At 42.7% G+C, this 19,098-nt stretch overlaps 1 protein-coding gene across 4 annotated transcripts in view; it reads right to left on the bottom strand.

Moving 5' to 3' along the window:
• The window catches only part of PIGX (phosphatidylinositol glycan anchor biosynthesis class X), a 513,668-nt gene that overhangs the window by 154,170 nt on the left and 340,400 nt on the right, over nt 1–19,098 (bottom strand). For 2 of the 4 annotated variants that reach the window (XM_086943952.1, XM_086943953.1), the window contains exon 6: nt 5,255–5,408. The exons of the other annotated variants lie outside the window; for them this stretch is intronic. In XM_086943952.1, coding sequence (XP_086800078.1) covers nt 5,255–5,408 — 154 coding nt within the window. The remainder of the gene's footprint in view (nt 1–5,254; nt 5,409–19,098) is intronic. 4 annotated transcript variants of the gene reach the window in all.

The following is a 19,098-nucleotide window of genomic DNA, read 5'->3' as shown; positions in this document are numbered from 1 at the left end:
TATGCCATACCCTCTTTAAACACAGATCTTCCAATGTTCACCAAAGCACTATCTACACTTAAACCTTGAGATTTATGAATTGTCACCGCATATGCCAAACAAAGAGGAAACTGTTTTCGGCGAACATATAAGTCTTTTACAAGCAATAATCTAGCAGAACAACAACTGATTTGTTGTACTTGCTCAATGCCATCAAATTTTATTTTTAAAAATTCAATTCCATCTCTATTTCTATAATTCACAAAATCAACAACATAACCCATTGCTCCATTTACCAGACCTCGTTCTACATTTAAATTCCTTCTCAAAATGATACGACAATTTAAACACACATTCAGTCTTTTCAAAACCAGCTGCTTTAGAAATACTTTTCTCTAATGAATCCAATTTTGTTTTCAAATTTTCTGACAAAACAATTGTTGCACCCATATGCTCTATTTTATCTATTGCTTCCAGTTTCACAATCTCTTCATTTTCTAACTTTAACATTTTGTTGTTGAAGATGGAACATTCTTGCAGAGTTTGCATCAAACATATCCCAGATTTCTTCTCAGTCATTTTTTTAAAAATATTCTCTGGAAGAATGTTTTCATTTGGCTACAAATTTGAAATTAATCGAGCATGTAAAGCTTCTTTCCCAAGCTCACTTACTTTTCCGATTCTTACATCTTGTTGAATATTTTTATAATCTTCATCGTTTGCCTGTCGCATATTTTGAAGCAGTTCAGCATATTTAAAATTTAACCATATATTAACGTTTCCAATGCTTCCAAGGGACTTCCTGGTATCTTCATGCGTAAGCATTTTAAACACTGGTTGTCCTTTTACTGGAGTCAACTGCAGTAGATCTCCCAAAAAAATAATGTGTTTTCCTCCAAATAACACATCATACTCTGTTCTAAGAATTTCTTGCATTCTCAAATGCACAAAAGCAAGCATTAGATTTGAGACCATGCTTACTTCATCAATGATAAGACGTTTCATTTTCTTCAAGACTCTAGAAACTTCAGAACACGCATCTCCAGATAACTTGTTGTAATGCAATTTAGTATCATGCTCAACTGGCAGCATCAGTAAACGATGTATAGTAATCCCGTTAATGTTATGTGCTGCCAGTCCAGTTGGAGCGGTTACAACACAAGACAGTGGTGATTCAGTCCTTTTCTGCAAATAAGTTGCAATGGCTTTAATCAGAAAACTTTTTCCTGTTCCCGCTTCTCCACTTACATACAGTCAGACAGGCTCAAATGATGTACAAGAGCACTCTTTCTTCTCATGTCTGAATCCATGTTCAATCTGTTCTGTAACTTCGTCATATATCTTTTTCTGCTCAACGTTTAGTTGCTTTATCAAATCTTCTAAGTTAACTCCATCCTCTTGAGCTTGTTCCATAGCTCTTTCCACCTCATCCATGGCAGTTGCAGCTTCATTTTGGATAATTGGTCCTCCTAGTGGATCCTGGCTCAATGAAGTAGAACTCTGACTGTCTTGAGAACTGTCTCTAGCAATCTCTTCAGCAATTGTGGTTTCTTGCTCTATTTCTTCATTCAACATTTGCAGATAATGTGGAAAAACCAGGACATTCTATGGTATCCTTAGTTGCATTAAAAGAGTCTTCATAACACAGAAAATCTCCAAGTAGTTCCTCTTCTGTACGCCATGGCTTAAAGAGTTGCAAAAGAGCTAAATAGTATAATTCTCTTTTGTCTGGAGCTTCGCAACTCAATTTTCGATGATTAATCAAATGGCCTTTTCTCTGCTTCACTAGACATCCTTCATACCCAATGACAGAATGTTTTCCATTATTGATATCTTCTGTGATCTTCCTTTTATAACTGTAGTTTTGCAGAACTTCATACAAACAAGTGTTCTCAAGGTGAATACTTCTATTTGGATAGTATGTATCCAACATATTTGTCTTCAAAATATCTGTACTGTTTGGTTCTTTATCCGCCAAATATTCAATTTCTTGTACAGATTTCAAAACTCGGTTTCGTGTTGCTGCAAGACCTAGACTCACCCAAATGATTGTTCTTGATTTGGCATAGAGACTTGCTGATGATAACCGATCAGAACATTCATATGCTCCAATTTCTCGATGCGACAACATCTTCAGACTGAAACTGTATAATTTCTTGCTTAGACTCTTTTCATGTGAAATGTCCTCCCACATTTCCTTCAGTTCTGTCTTTTCTTTTTTTGTGATATAAGATGTCACATATCGAGCCACAGCAATAGAGTTGTCAGCAACGAACTGAATATCCATATTAGCATTCCACATGGACAAAATCACTGGGTTGTAGTCGTTGATGTACTTGGACTCTTAGTTTCTTTTTAAGTTATATGTATTTTTGGGTGATTTCCTTGTCAAAGTATGTCGTAGAGATGACATCAAATTATTAACTCTTCCCTTAGAAATCACTGGTCGTGGAAACGCAAAACGACATTTCGTGTAGTACTTTTCCTTGTTTTTGAATTTTCGACGAGGGTACTTTCCACAACGATGAGATTGAAAACGTAAAACTTGTTGCCTTAAACTGTTTTCTTCAGTAGTTTTTGGAACAGCACATGTTGAATACTCTTCAATGAAACTCATCACTGTTTCATCCGAATCTGATCCAAATTTGGGTGCATCTTTAATCCATAACAACATATGTATATGAGGAGCACCTCTCGCTTGATATTCCTTCCTCCAAAAGAAATCAAAAAACCTCTCCAAGGGGAGGATTTTTTTTGTTGGTAATAAAAGACATCATAGCTTTAAATCTATGATTAAAATATCTCCAAACATTCACTGGATCCAAAGAACACAGTTCTCCAGGTGTTTTCAATTCTATATTTTGTATGTTTCCATTTGCCTCTCGTAGAAATTGAAGTAAGTCGTCCCATGCATACTCAGCACAGCTAAGAGTGAGGAACCATGTAGGAGTTCCTAAGTTTCTTAGCATACATTTTAATTCCCCATGATGACTGAATCAATACTCGTTTGTTCCACGCTGACATGCCATGAGATTGATTAGCTGAGATTCCAAAATACTGTCTTGCAGATTGACTTTCTCCATAAAGTCCTTTGCTGAAACATTTTGCAGATGAGCTCCACTTTTCAATATATGATTAACTGCATAAGAAAGCCCAGACAAATCACTTTCAAACAGTAGATGAAACAAATACGGAATGCATTGACGAAACCTTGGATCTTCAGCATATAATCTTAAAGTCCGGTATTCAGCTGCAGGAATTTGAACTGGTCGATGCTCATATTGTCCACCTCGACCTGTTGGAAATAACTGTGGAAAACAACGAGCTTCCAAACTTTCTTCCCATACACTAATAGGACTTCCTTTTGCTGCTTTCATTTGAAACAAGTCAATTGTATTCCCCATTACTTCTTTGGAATACAACGGATGAACAGTATAATGTTCATATATTTCTTCACTTCTAGACACATCAACTTTTTCAATTTGACCAACTGAACAATCACTGTCTTCTTCTGTAGCTGTTTCCTCTCCTCCAACACTTACATCTTTATAGTACTCATTGTTTTTGACCAAATACAACGTTGCCTGTTTGACTTTCCTAACATCCACTAAATCTTGCCAGATTTTCTTACTCTTTGTCGGAACCCCATTAACTAGAATAACCAGAGGATCCTCTTCTACTCTTTCTACACCAATTGTATCAATATTTTTCTTGACATCTAGAGGCAAATAAACAACTCTTCCCTTTAATCCTCTTTGTAAATCTGTAGGAGGTAATTTCCCTATCTTAGGCTCCCTGCGAACAATAGCTTGAAAAGGATGGACACATTGAATCAAAATTGATTCATAAGTATTTAAATCCATCAATTCAGAAGGAATATCTATCAACTGAAGATTATTATGAGCAGCTCTAGCAGGCATTCTATTTTCATTTAATTTTTTCAAACAATATTACAAATACGCTGATCAAAACTCAAATCAAAGGAATTCTCCACCAACAAATAACTTACAAAATCCTTCCATTCACTATTATTTTCCAATTCACATTTTGCATATGAATCAACTAACTTAGTCTGAATCTTATAATGAGTCCGTCGACAACACACACAAGTTAAATTAGGCCTTTCACTTGATTTCACCTTAAACTTGGTAATTTCCTCATTAAATTTTTCTGTACTTGAAATCTGTACATTGTCTTCTACATTACCATCCATTACTATATCCATTTCTACACTATCCTCTTTGTTCCCAAAATAACAAAACTCAATTTCTTCACACAGTCTTCACATCTACTTCAGATCCATGCAAAAGAGCACTGTTTAACTGTTTAAGCTTAAGTGCTGGACTTTTTGCATAATACAACCTTCTCACTAATTTTCTCACCTGATTATGATGCACTGCTAACATCCTAAAATGATGAAAAACACTCTGACATACTTTTCTAGAAAGACAAGCCAGTGAATGCCCATGCAAACCTGTGTTTTCTCTCACTCTGCAAGGATCTAACTCTTGCAAGATCTTCATTTTTTGTTTGAGACTTTTCTTACTATATGTACGTAAGAAATTTCGAAGCAAATCGATTGAATCCTGTCGCACACTACAAATACTACTGCATTTCCATGTGTACACTGGACCCTTAGTACGTCTCCCTAAAACTTCATCACCTAACACCTCTTCTGCATCTCTAGACATACGTTACTCTTTTTCCATCACACAACCATCTTTCACCTCATATGCTCGACCACTGGTGGCAACTGCATGCACCAAATCATTTTCCTGAAAGTAACTCTCCTCATTAAAAAATGGCTCAGAACTTGAACTATGCATCCATTCGCCAGAAAATACTTCACAAAAATTAGTCCGATTAATAATTCTTTTCCATCTACTGTTCGATTTGAAAACATCGATTGCCTTATTAAGTATCCTAATTCTATTGATTACTAAAATAAATCATTTTTTCTTAACTTTACCAGCCTGATCAACAATCTTCTCTACACTTTTCTTTTTCTTGTAAAAAGCAGCTCTCTGTTTACCTTTCTTTTCAATTTTTAGCAAATTTAAAACTACCCTATTGCGAAACATTTGTCTACGAATGTCCCTAAATTGATTTAACCTTCTATTGCTATCCATACTCTTCTCTCCTGCTCGAATAGAGACATTTTTTGAGGGCCTGTCCTTCCTTATTAGATTTGCTCTCTGCTTCTGAATCTTCACATTACCGTTAACATTTCTTTTTGATCTACATAAGTTGCGAAGAAAAGACTTAATTGTCTTACCCGGAGCTTTTCTGGTGTTTTTTGAAGTACTTGTTGTAGAGGATTCCTTTAATACCTTTGCTGATTTTGTTCTTTTTCGTATGGTATTTTTTATACTCCTTTGCCTTGATGGCATTTTTGCTTGCTTTTAAAATGTTGATTTCAATCTGTGGTTCTGAAAAAAAAAAATAAAGACCACTATTAGCAAACAACAAAGTAATAACAAAAAGCAAACGATATAATCACTAATTTGCAATATATTAAAGTTTATACCACAGCAACTCAGGGCCTTATTTATGAAGGCCTTGCGCCACCAGTGCGTCCTATGTTAAAAGTGACGTACCGGCGCCACAAGGCAATCATAAATAAGGGCAAAATGAAAATACCATTGATTTGCCCCCAAAATCGTTTTTTGAATAAAATTTTAGAAACACTGCGCAGAACCTATGTACAAGCACTCAATATCACTGTTGAAACCTCACTGTTTCCCAAAATACAAATCCTATATCTTGCAAATGTTCATAGCAAGCATTATCAAAAAGCAAAAAAGATACCAACAGCAAACAAACTCAGGGCCTTATTTATGAAGGCCTTGCACCACCAGTGCGTCACTTTCTTCCCATGTTAAAAGTGACGTACCGGCGCCACAAGGCAATCAAAAATAAGGGCCAAATAAAAATACCATTGATTTGCCCGCAAAATCGTTTTTTGAATAACATTTTAGAAACACTGCGCAGAACCTATGTACAAGCACTCAATATCACTTTTGAAACCTCACTGTTTCCCAAAATACAAATCCTATATCTTGCAAATGTTCATAGCAAGCATTATCAAAAAGCAAAAAAGAAACCAACAGCAAACAAACTCAGGGCCTTATTTATGAAGGCCTTGCGCCACCAGAGCGTCACTTATTTCCCATGCTTAAAGTGATGCACCAGCAGCACAAGGCAATCATAAATAAGGGCCAAATAAAAATACCATTGATTTGCCCCCAAAATCGTTTTTTGAATAACATTTTAGAAACACTGCGCAGAACCTATGTACAAGCACTCAATATCACTTTTGAAACCTCACTGTTTCCCAAAATACAAATCCTATATCTTGCAAATGTTCATAGCAAGCATTATCAAAAAGGAAAAAAGAAACCAACAGCAAACAAACTCAGAGCCTTATTTACGAAGGCCTTGCGCCACCAGAGCGTCACTCATTTCCCATGTTTAAAGTGATGCACCAGCAGCACAAGGCAATCATAAATAAGGGCCAAATAAAAATACCATTGATTTGCCCCCAAAATCGTTTTTTGAATAACATTTTAGAAACACTGCGCAGAACCTATGTACAAGCACTCAATATCACTTTTGAAACCTCACTGTTTCCCAAAATACAAATCCTATATCTTGCAAATGTTCATAGCAAGCATTATCAAAAAGCAAAAAAGAAACCAACAGCAAACAAACTCAGAGCCTTATTTATGAAGGCTTTGCGCCACCAGAGAATCACTTATTTCCCATGTTTAAAGTGATGCACCAGCAGCACAAGGCAATCATAAATAAGGGCCAAATAAAAATACCATTGATTTGCCCCAAAATCGTTTTTTTAATAACATTTTAGAAACACTGCGCAGAACCTATGTACAAGCACTCAATATCACTTTTGAAAACTCACTGTTTCCCAAAATACAAATCCTATATCTTGCAAATGTTAATAGCAAGCATTATCAAAAAGCAAAAAAGAAACCAACAGCAAACAAACTCAGAGCCTTATTTATGAAGGCCTTGCACCACCAGAGCGTCACTTATTTCCCATGTTTAAAGGGATGCACCAGCAGCACAAGGCAATCAAAAATAAGGGCCAAATAAAAATACCATTGATTTGCCCCCAAAATCGTTTTTTGAATAACATTTTAGAAACACTGCGCAGAACCTATGTACAAGCACTCAATATCACTTTTGAAACCTCACTGTTTCCCAAAATACAAATCCTATATCTTGCAAATGTTCATAGCAAGCATTATCAAAAAGGAAAAAAGAAACCAACAGCAAACAAACTCAGAGCCTTATTTACGAAGGCCTTGCGCCACCAGAGCGTCACTCATTTCCCATGTTTAAAGTGATGCACCAGCAGCACAAGGCAATCATAAATAAGGGCCAAATAAAAATACCATTGATTTGCCCCCAAAATCGTTTTTTGAATAACATTTTAGAAACACTGCGCAGAACCTATGTACAAGCACTCAATATCACTTTTGAAACCTCACTGTTTCCCAAAATACAAATCCTATATCTTGCAAATGTTCATAGCAAGCATTATCAAAAAGCAAAAAAGAAACCAACAGCAAACAAACTCAGAGCCTTATTTATGAAGGCTTTGCGCCACCAGAGACTCACGTATTTCCCATGTTTAAAGTGATGCACCAGCAGCACAAGGCAATCATAAATAAGGGCCAAATAAAAATACCATTGATTTGCCCCAAAATCGTTTTTTTAATAACATTTTAGAAACACTGCGCAGAACCTATGTACAAGCACTCAATATCACTTTTGAAAACTCACTGTTTCCCAAAATACAAATCCTATATCTTGCAAATGTTAATAGCAAGCATTATCAAAAAGCAAAAAAGAAACCAACAGCAAACAAACTCAGAGCCTTATTTATGAAGGCCTTGCACCACCAGAGCGTCACTTATTTCCCATGTTTAAAGGGATGCACCAGCAGCACAAGGCAATCAAAAATAAGGGCCAAATAAAAATACCATTGATTTGCCCCCAAAATCGTTTTTTGAATAACATTTTAGAAACACTGCGCAGAACCTATGTACAAGCACTCAATATCACTTTTGAAACCTCACTGTTTCCCAAAATACAAATCCTATATCTTGCAAATGTTCATAGCAAGCATTATCAAAAAGGAAAAAAGAAACCAACAGCAAACAAACTCAGAGCCTTATTTACAAAGGCCTTGCGCCACCAGAGCATCACTCATTTCCCATGTTTAAAGTGATGCACCAGCAGCACAAGGCAATCATAAATAAGGGCCAAATAAAAATACCATTGATTTGCCCCCAAAATCGTTTTTTGAATAACATTTTAGAAACACTGCGCAGAACCTATGTACAAGCACTCAATATCACTTTTGAAACCTCACTGTTTCCCAAAATACAAATCCTATATCTTGCAAATGTTCATAGCAAGCATTATCAAAAAGCAAAAAAGAAACCAACAGCAAACAAACTCAGAGCCTTATTTATGAAGGCTTTGCGCCACCAGAGAATCACGTATTTCCCATGTTTAAAGTGATGCACCAGCAGCACAAGGCAATCATAAATAAGGGCCAAATAAAAATACCATTGATTTGCCCCAAAATCGTTTTTTTAATAACATTTTAGAAACACTGTGCAGAACCTATGTACAAGCACTCAATATCACTTTTGAAAACTCACTGTTTCCCAAAATACAAATCCTATATCTTGCAAATGTTAATAGCAAGCATTATCAAAAAGCAAAAAAGAAACCAACAGCAAACAAACTCAGAGCCTTATTTATGAAGGCCTTGCACCACCAGAGCGTCACTTATTTCCCATGTTTAAAGGGATGCACCAGCAGCACAAGGCAATCAAAAATAAGGGCCAAATAAAAATACCATTGATTTGCCCCCAAAATCGTTTTTTGAATAACATTTTTAGCAACACTGCGCAGAACCTATGTACAAGCACTCAATATCACTTTTGAAACCTCGCTGTTTCCCAAAATACAAACCCTATATCTTGCAAATGTTCATAGCAAGCATTATCAAAAAGCAAAAAAGAAACCAACAGCAAACAAACTCAGAGCCTTATTTATGAAGGCCTTGCGCCGGATTGGTGTCAGTACAACGCGTTGTGTTACAACGCATTCCGTTACAACGCGGGATCCATTACAACGGATGTCATTACAATGCATGGCATTACATCGCAGATGCTATTACAACGCATGGCATTACATCGTAAGTATAGGTAAGTATACCTTTTTTTAAAATGTTATTTAGTTTATTGTAATTAATTTTTAAAAATAATTTAATTAAAAGACAATTTAAAATTGTCATTAATTTAATTTAATAAAATAAAATCTATTTAATAAATGTAATTTTATTAAAAATTGTAATTAATTTAATTTAATTAAAAAAAGTAATTAGTTTAAAGTACATATTTTTTATAATGAAATTAAATTAAATTAATAATAATTATTTATTTAATTTAATTAATGTAATTAAAAAATGTAATTAATGTAAAATAATTAATTTAATTTATTAAATATATTTTAATTAATTTTAAAATGGTAAATATAATTTAATTATCCCTAAACACAAACCCTGCCCTAAAACCTAAAAACACCCCTGTACCCCAAAACCCAAACCCTGCCCTAAAACCTAAAAACACCCCTGTACCCCAAAACCCAAACCCTGCCCTAAAACCTATAAATACACAAACACCCCAAAACATATACCTCAGTACCCCAAAACATATACTCCTATACTCATACTTATTTAAAAAATCACTTAAATTAATATATATAATTTATAATATTTAAAAACATAAATAAATATTTTTTTATAATTAATAAAAATTAAATCAATTAAATAATATTAAATAAAAAAAAAATTAAATACTTACCAATACTTACGATGTAATAGTATGCGTTGTAATAGCATCTGCGATGTAATGCCATGCATTGTAATGACATCCGATTTAATGGATCCCGCGTTGTAAAATCTGCGTTGTAACGGAATGCGACGTAAAAGATGCGTTGTAAGTGTTACATACCCCTTGCGCCACCAGAGCGTCACTTATTTCCCATGTTTAAAGTGATGCACCAGCAGCACAAGGCAATCATAAATAAGGGCCAAATAAAAATACCATTGATTTTGTCATGAGCGGGACTACGGAGGGGTTGCCACCTCTGCTGGAGTATACCTATAATAAGAACTACAACTACCAGAAGGCTTAGCAGGAGGGAGGAGTCATAGTCTATATAGTTGCCTGCCTCCTGAGGCGCTGTGTACGTGATTTTGTTTTGATACCCGGAGTTTGGAACCTAGTGGATTCCCGCGTTGGCTGTAAGCAGTCTTGGGCGGAGTTCTCTAAACGAGAAGAAAGGGCGTGCGGCGGCTGCCGTGTACCTCAGTGTTGTTGCTGTTTTGGATTTCCCTGTATTTCCGGCTGGAAAGTTTCCGGCGTGAAAGGCGGGGAATAGCGGCTGAATCCTGTGGCGGCCCTTACCTACAGGTCCTGGTTCTCTCGGCCGAGAGAACTGACGAGCGGGGAGTAGCGGCTCCCCTTTAGTGCGTTCAGCGGCTGCTGAACGCGGTTCTGGCACCGGCTGGTGTTCTGGAGTCCTTGAGAGAAGTAAACGGATTGGACTTCTGTTGAATCCCACGGATCCGTGAGTTGTGTAAATAATATGAACTTGTGAGCGCTAGCGCGTTAATTAAAAAAGACGCAGTCAAGCATCTGGAATTTTGTTTGCTGCAACCTGGGCTATAGCGTTTCTAATCTTGGAACTATATTGGAAAACCTGGATTATAGGACAGTGGATGCAAGACTGTGTTTTGCCTAGTTTCATTCGAGAGACTGTCAAAGACTATTCAAGTTATTTTTGGAACACTTTATCTTTTCTTTTGGATTCACGAAGGGTTATAGGGAAAAATAGTTTGGTGCAAACTAACCCTGGGCGAAGAACTACGCTCCGTTCGCGGAGTTTGCGGAGTTTCGGCAACTCCGCGCTCCGCGGAGAACGCGAAGTTGTCGAATACTCCGCAAACTGCTGCGTAGCGTAGTTCTCGCGCGCTCAATAGCATTTTCGCGTGCGCGAGGATGCTTGTCGGTAAGATCGAGTTGCCGAACACGCAGAAACTGCAATCTGGCACAGAATAACTCGGGAACACGTTAGTAGTGACCGGAAATAAGGGGACGCGAGCGGGCGGGACAAACCTCATGGGTAACTTTGCGTGCTACACATCCCGAGCATGCAGGCAATCAATCAATCAATCAATCAGGATATTTGTATAGCGCGCTACTCACCCAGAGGGTCTCAAGGCACTTGGGGGAGGGGGGTCCGCTACTGCTCAAACAGCCATGTCTTGAGTTGCTTCCTGAAGCAGAGGTGGTCTTGGGTCAGGCGGAGGTGGATGGGGAGGGAGTTCCAAGTCTTGGCTGCCAGGTAGGAGAAGGATCTTCCTCCCATGGTGGATCTTCGGATGCGTGGCATGGCGGCGAGGGCGTGGCTGGTCGATCGTAGCTGGCGGGTGGGAGTGTAGAAGGTCAGGCGGTTGTTGAGGTACCTGGGGCCCAGGTCGTGGAGGGCCTTGTGTGCGTGGGTGAGGAGTTGGAACGTGATTCTCTTGCTGATGGAGAGCCAGTGAAGGTCTCTCAGTTGTCCGGAGATGTGGCTGTGTCGGGGGATGTCCAAGATGAGTCGTGCGGAGGCGTTCTGGATGTGTTAGAGTCTTTTCTGGAGTTTGGCTGTGGTTCCGGTATAGAGGGTGTTTCCGTAGTCCAGTCGGCTGGTGACGAGTGCCTGTGTGACCGTCTTCCTGGTTTCGGTGGCGAGCCATGGGAAGATCTTTCGGAGCATGCGTAGGATGTTGAAGCATGATGATTGGACGGCGTTGACTTGTCTGGTCATCGAGAAGGAGAAGTCCAGGATGAAGCCCAGGTTAAGTGCGTGGTCTGTTGGTTTGGGTGCGCTGCCCAGGGCAGGGGGCCACCAGGAGTCGTCCCAGGCGGAGGGTGATGATCCAAGGATGAGGACTTCCGTCTTGTCTGAGTTCAGTTTCAGGCGGCTGTTCCTCATCCACCTGACTACGTCTTTCATCCCTTCGTGTAGGTTGGTTCTGGTGGTTCCTGGGTCGTTGGTGAGGGAGAGGATCAGCTGGGTGTGGTCGGCGTAGGAGATGATGTTGAGGTTGTGTTGGCGTACGATGGCTGCGAGGGGGCTCATGTAGACGTTGAAGAGGGTGGGGCTGAGTGATGACCCTTGTGGTACGCCGCATATGACTTCGGTGGCCTTGGATCTGTACGGGGGGAGGCGGACTCTCTGGGTTCTTCCTGTGAGGAACGAGATGATCCACTCCAGTGCCTTTTCTTGGATTCCGATGTTGCTGAGGCGCTGCACTAGGGTGCGGTGGCAGACCGTATCGAATGCTGCGGAGAGGTCCAGGAGGATGAGGGCCGCTGTTTCACAGTTGTCGAACAGGGCTCGGATGTCGTCAGTGGCTGCGATGAGGGCGGTCTCGGTGCTGTGGTTGGCGCGGAAGCCGGACTGCGAGTGGTCGAGGCTGGTTGGGCGAGCGCAATTGGTGATCCACTGTGTGAGGTTGTTGGCTGCTTGGTTGGGGTCCGTTGAGCTGGCGGGCGGGATCTGGCTCAGTGAAGTGGTGAGCTGGTCGGTGGTGATCTTGTTCCAGTTCCTGCGGGGAACCTGTTGCGGGTGGTGGTGAGTCGTGGTCTTTCTGAAGCTGAAGTGGACGCAGCTGTGGTCTGTCCAGTGGAGTCCGGTGGAGTGGCTGAAGGAGATGTACTTGCTGGAGGAGAAGACTGGGCCAAGCGTGTGTCCGGCGTAGTGGGTGGGGGTGTTCACCAGTTGCATGAGTCCGAGGTTGGCGAGGTTGTCCAGCAGGGTGGTGGTGGTGTTGTCGTTGTTGTTCTCTAGGTGGAAGTTGAGGTCCCCTAGGAGGATGTAGTCAGCGGAGGCGAGGGCGTGCGGGCTGATGAAGTCTGGGATGTCTTCGCTGAATTGTGTGCAAGGTCCTGGGGGTCTGTAGATGAGGGTGCCTCTGAGTGTGGTCTTGGGGTCGGTGTGTATCTGGAAGTGAAGATGTTAAGCGGCTTTGAGAGTGTCGTCTGAGTTGGTCGTGATGCGGATGGTGTTCTTGTGGACGATGGCGATGCCTCCTCCTGTCTCGTTGACGCGGTCTCTCCGGGGGATCTTGTATCTGTCCGGGATGGCGACGGCGATGTTGGGCGCTGAGGAGGCGTTCATCCATGTTTCCGTGAGGAAGGCGACGTCTGGAGATGTGGTGTCGAGCAGGTTCCAGAGTTCCACGGCGCTTCCGAAGACGAAAAATGGCTTGCGAACGGGTCAAGCAAGCTACTACGCATGCTCACGGAGCTATGCGTAGTTCGCGGAGTGCAAGTGCATCTTCGCGTAGCTCGCGGAGTGCGGCTACGCGAACTACGCCCAGGCTTAGTGCAAACCCAGGAAGGCTGGAAGGTGTGTGTGGGTAAACACAGCATTGGAGGAGTGTTTGGGGTGCGAAGTGATTTATTGAATGCTGACCTTGTTCATTACTTTCCAGATTTGTGTGTTAAAACGGAAGAAGGTTTCTACACTACCTACCGGGAGGGAGAAGATGAAAGTATAGCTAGTGCCCATGGTAGGTGGTGTCCTAGCGAGAAATACTGAAAGTAGTTAGTAGTATTGTGTACTAATGAATGCTTGTTTTCTTGGTTTTTTCTCTTTACAGCCTCCTGTCACGTTCCAGTCCCTTCCTGGTCTTTTTTCCCTCACCTGATTTCCTTATGCTCTGTTGATTCTGATTTCAGAGTACAGGGCAGTCTGGAGGTGGACACCTATATAGCAACGCCCTGATCCTGAGGATACGCGGTCGTGACAGAATCACGTACCCACGTATTAATATCCTCCTGGTCAGGGGGTTCTGTAGGGATGGCCACTCTAGACGATGTGTTGCATGCATTGGGTGTGGTTCAATATGAACTTGAGGCTTCTAGAGCTGAAATTGCGGCATTGAAAGAGCGTTTAGATAGACAGACGCGCAACCCCTTTGATGCCACTCCGGGGGTTCACCTATACAGGTTACGGTGTCTCCACCTATACCGTTGGCTAGTCCAGAGAGGTATTCTGGGGATCCGGCCACGATACAGACCTTTTTGACCCAGGTAGCCTTACACTTTTTTCGTGCAGACCTGCCTCCTTCCCTACTCACATTTCCCGGGTGGCCTTTGCAATTTCCTATCTAACAGGGGACGCTGCCAATTGGGCAGTGCCGTTAGTGAGATCTGATGATGCTCTTTTGTCTAACTGGGAAAAATTCTGTGTAGAGTTTGAGAGGGTCTTTGATAGATGGGCCACTACCTTGAGTGCGGATAAAGAGTTGTTGGGGTTGCGTCAGGGGAGGAAGGAACTTGTCACCTATATGACTGCTTTCAATAGATTGGTAGTAGAGACATCTTGGCCTGAGGCAAAACGGATGGCCTTATATTATCAGGGCTTAAATGAGGATCTTAAAGACGTGCTAGCACAGATAGACCCCCAACCGAAGACCTGCATCGATTTGATTAATCTCACTTTGAGATTAGATCATCGCATGTCTGATAGAGGCGGAGAATGTAAGAGAGGTGATAGATACGGAGCTGGACCACCCTCGGTGGGTCGGCCTAGTATGAAGGAAGCGGGATCAGAGCCCATGGAGTTAGGGGCGATTCGTCCACCACTGACGAAAGCTGAGCGGGAGAGTAGAAGAGCTATGGGTCTCTGCATGTATTGCGGAAAAAAGGGACATTATGTTAGGGACTGCACTATGAGACCAAAAAAGACCAATTATTTCCCTCCAGCGAAACAGTTAGCGGTGACTAAGACAGCAGTCAGTGATGTGGGGTACACCGATACAGAGGGTTCGTCTGTGGAAAGGAAGCCATCACTTGAGTGGAAGATTCCGTCATTGGAGGTGCCCACATGTAAGAAGTCTGAGACTCATATCCTATTGTCTATGTTCTTGAACACTAATCATGAGAGTCATCCAGTAGTTTCTATGATTGATTCTGGTGCAACGGGCAATTTTATAGATCAAGGGTTGGTTGACAGGCTGGGGTTGGTGAAGGTGCCAATTGAGAAACCTGAAATGGTTTTGGCCGTGGATGGCACGCAGTTGAGGTCTGGCCCGGTTACAGCCCATACTGAGAACATAGAACTGGTTATGCCCAGGGGGATTGGTAGTCACAGAGAAAGGATTGTGTTGAACATTATTGAGGCTCCTCAGTATGAGGTAATACTTGGGATGCCCTGGTTGTGGCAACACAATCCTTCCATCGATTGGAGAGCAAGAACAGTTGGTTTTGAGTCCGAGGAATGTGAAGCGCGTTGCTTGTTATCATCGGCATCACATGTGTCCTCTTTGGCCCAAGGGTTCGCCATAGCTACGGCAGTGGAGAAGGATGTGGAACTGCCCTCCGCATACCATCGTTTCCAGGACGTCTTTAGTGAGGTGAAGGCGGAAATATTACCCCCGCATAGGGATTATGATTGCCAAATAGACTTAGTGGAAGGGGCAGTGGTACCATCATGTAGAGTGTATGCCCTTTCAGTGTCAGAAACAGAGCATCTGAGGAAATACATTGAGCACTTTAGCAATCTTGGGTTCATTCGTCCTTCACGCTCCCCTGCTGCCTCGCCACTTTTTTTCATTTCAAAGGCCAATAAAGAGTTGAGGGCATGCATTGACTATAGACAGTTGAATAAGGTGACGGTGCGAAACAGGTATCCGCTTCCTCTCATTTCCGTCCTTTTGGATCAGGTCCGGGAGGCAGGGATTTATACTCGCCTAGACTTAAGAGGGGCTTATCATCTGGTCAGGATCCGGGCTGGCGATGAGTGGAAGACGGCGTTTAAGACCTGTTTTTGTCTTTATGAGTACCTGGTAATGCCGTTCGGGCTATGTAATGCCCCGGCGGCATTCCAGTTTTTCATAAATGACATCATGAAAGAGTACCTGGACAGGTTTGTTATCATCTATATTGATGACTTATTGATCTATTCGGTGACGCCAGCTCAACATGTGGGTCATGTGTTGTTGATCTTGCAAAAACTGCAGGAGCATCACGTATTCTGCAAATTGAGTAAGTGTGAGTTCGGTGTGGAGGAGGTGGAATTTCTGGGGGTGATCCTTAACCCTCGAGGGTTCAGAATGGCTGACAGAAAGTTGAAGGCGGTTCTGGAGTGGCCGGTCCCTTTGAATGTACGTGACATCCAGTGCTTCCTGGGGTTCTCAAATTATTATAGATTTGTTTCACATTTTTCACAGCTAGTTTCTCCTATTACTCGCTTGCTACGAAAGGGAGTACCTTTTTTGTGGACACAAGAAGCCGCGGAGGCATTCGAACATTTAAAGGTTGCGTTCAGTTCTGCTCCCGTTTTAATGCACCCCCAGATGGATAAAACGTTTATAGTTGAGGCAGATGCCTCCGACGTGGCAATTGGGGCTGTATTATCTCAGCGTGATCAAGCAACGGGATTGTTGCATCCTGTCGCCTTTCTCTCGAAAAAACTGAATCCGGCGGAAGCAAATTATACCATCGCCGAAAAGGAACTGTTGGCAGTGAAGAAGGCGTTTCAAGAGTGGAGGCACTACCTGTGGGGGGGACAGCATCCAGTGACAGTGTATTCTGATCACCGTAACCTGGTGTACTTGAAGACTGCCAGACACCTGTCACAACGGCAGATGCGGTGGATGCTGTTTTTCGCGGAGTACGAGTTTACTATTACTTTCCGGCCGGGGGTAGAGAATAGAAAAGCTGATTCCCTGTCCCGGTGTTTGAATACGGACTGTGATAGGAAGATGGCTCCCAAACCTATACTATCGCCAGAGGTGGTGGTGTGTTCGATCCAGGTGGAACATTTTCTGGAAGTGGTGGCTAAGCAGCGTACTCCGCAGCAATGGGAGGAGTGGGCGGCCATGACAGCTCATCGGTCCCTTAAACACGGATTACCAATGGTACAGAACAGGTTGTTCCTTCCGACCCATGCGCTCCGTTTGTTGGCATTTAACTGGTGCCATAATGCTTTGATGGCTGGACATCAGGGACATCAAAAGACCATACATGAAGTGCAAAGACATTTCTGGTGGGATGGCCTGGTACGGGATGTAAGACAGTGGGTAAACCAGTGTGAAACCTGTGCGAGAGCCAAGAACACTCCATCGAAGCCAGCAGGGCTACTCATGCCATTGCCGACTCCATCGAGGCCGTGGCAGGTCATCAGTTTGGATTTTGTGGTGGGATTGCCCATGGACAAAGGGAACAACGCCATATTGGTTGTGGTGGATAGTTTCACCAAAATGGGACATTTCATCCCCTGCAGGAATCTTCCATCAGCTTCTCAAACAGCCCAGTTGTTATTAACTCAGGTGGTTTGGCTTCATGGGGTTCCGCAAGTCATCATCTCGGACAGGGGTCCGCAGTTTGTGGCCAGGTTCTGGTGTACTTGGTGTAAAGCTTTGAATATCTCTGCGGCCCTGTCGACCAGTTTCCATCCTCAATCTGATGGTCAGACAGAGAGACTGAATCAAACTCTGAAAAAGTATCTTCGCTGCTATGCAGATGAGGCTGCGGATTCTTGGGTGTCTCTGCTGTGGCTAGCGGAACTGTCCTATAACAATGCGTGGCACTGTTCTACAGGGGAAACACCTTTACGGGCGAATTCTGGGTTCAATGCTAACATCTTACCTGTGACCATACCTTGTGACGTGGCCAATCATCCAACGGTGGCTAGTCAAGTGAAGGCGCTTTTGAGGATCCATCGGAAGGTGCAGGCCTCTTTGGAGAAAGCAAAGGTGTCTTACAAGAAATGGGAAGACAAGCATCGGAGGGAAGGGCCGGAGTACAAAGTTGGTGATAGAGTGTGGCTCTCAACAAGAAACATCTGTTTCCGATTCCGGAGCGTTTTTCATCCACGCTACATAGGGCCTTACACTGTGGTGAGACGGGTGAACCCGGTGGCCTACAAACTAAAGCTTCCTGCTTCGTTACGGATTCATCCTGTCTTTCATTGCAGTTTACTGAAGCCAGCCCTCGCTGCTCGCAGGAAAGCAGTTCCTCCTGTGCTACGCGATGGGAATCTGGAATATGAAGTACGCAAGATACTGGACTCTCGTTTCAGGCAGGGGAGGCTGTGGTTTCTTGTGTCCTGGAAGGGGTATGCAGCTGAGGATGATTCATTGGAACCTAGTTCTGGGGTTCATGCGCCTATAGCTGTCCGCCGCTTCTTTGCCAGTCATCCGGGGAAGCCTGGAGCAAGTAGGCGCTGGTAAGGAGGGATATACTGTCATGAGCGGGACTACGGAGGGGTTGCCACCTCTGCTGGAGTATACCTATAATAAAAACTACAACTACCAGAAGGCTTAGCAGGAGGGAGGAGTCATAGTCTATATAGTTGCCTGCCTCCTGAGGCGCTGTGTACGTGATTTTGTTTTGATACCTGGAGTTTGGAACCTAGTGGATTCCCGCGTTGGCTGTAAGCAGTCTTGGGCGGAGTTCTCTAAACGAGAAGAAAGGGCATGCGGCGGCTGCCGTGTACCTCAGCGTTGTTGCTGTTTTGGATTTCCCTGTATTTCCGGCTGGAAAGTTTCCGGCGTGAAAGGCGGGGAATAGCGGCTGAATCCTGTGGCGGCCCTTACCTACAGGTCCTGGTTCTCTCGGCCGAGAGAACTGACGAGCGGGGAGTAGCGGCTCCCCTTTAGTGCGTTCAGCGGCTGCTGAACGCGGTTCTGGCACCGGCTGGTGTTCTGGAGTCCTTGAGAGAAGTAAACGGGTTGGACTTCTGTTGAATCCTATGGATCCGTGAGTTGTGTAAATAATATGAACTTGTGAGCGCTAGCGCGTTAATTAGAAAGACGCAGTCAAGCATCTGGGATTTTGTTTGCTGCAACCTGGGCTATAGCGTTTCTAATCTTGGAACTATATTGGAAAACCTGGATTATAGGACAGTGGATGCAAGACTGTGTTTTGCCTAGTTTCATTCGAGAGACTGTCAAAGACTATTCAAGTTATTTTTGGAACACTTTATCTTTTCTTTTGGATTCACGAAGGGTTATAGGGA

Source organism: Lissotriton vulgaris, chromosome 11 (assembly GCF_964263255.1).
Source record: "Lissotriton vulgaris chromosome 11, aLisVul1.2, whole genome shotgun sequence".
NCBI lineage: Eukaryota > Metazoa > Chordata > Amphibia > Caudata > Salamandridae > Lissotriton > Lissotriton vulgaris.
This window is presented reverse-complemented; position numbering and strand designations above follow the sequence as displayed.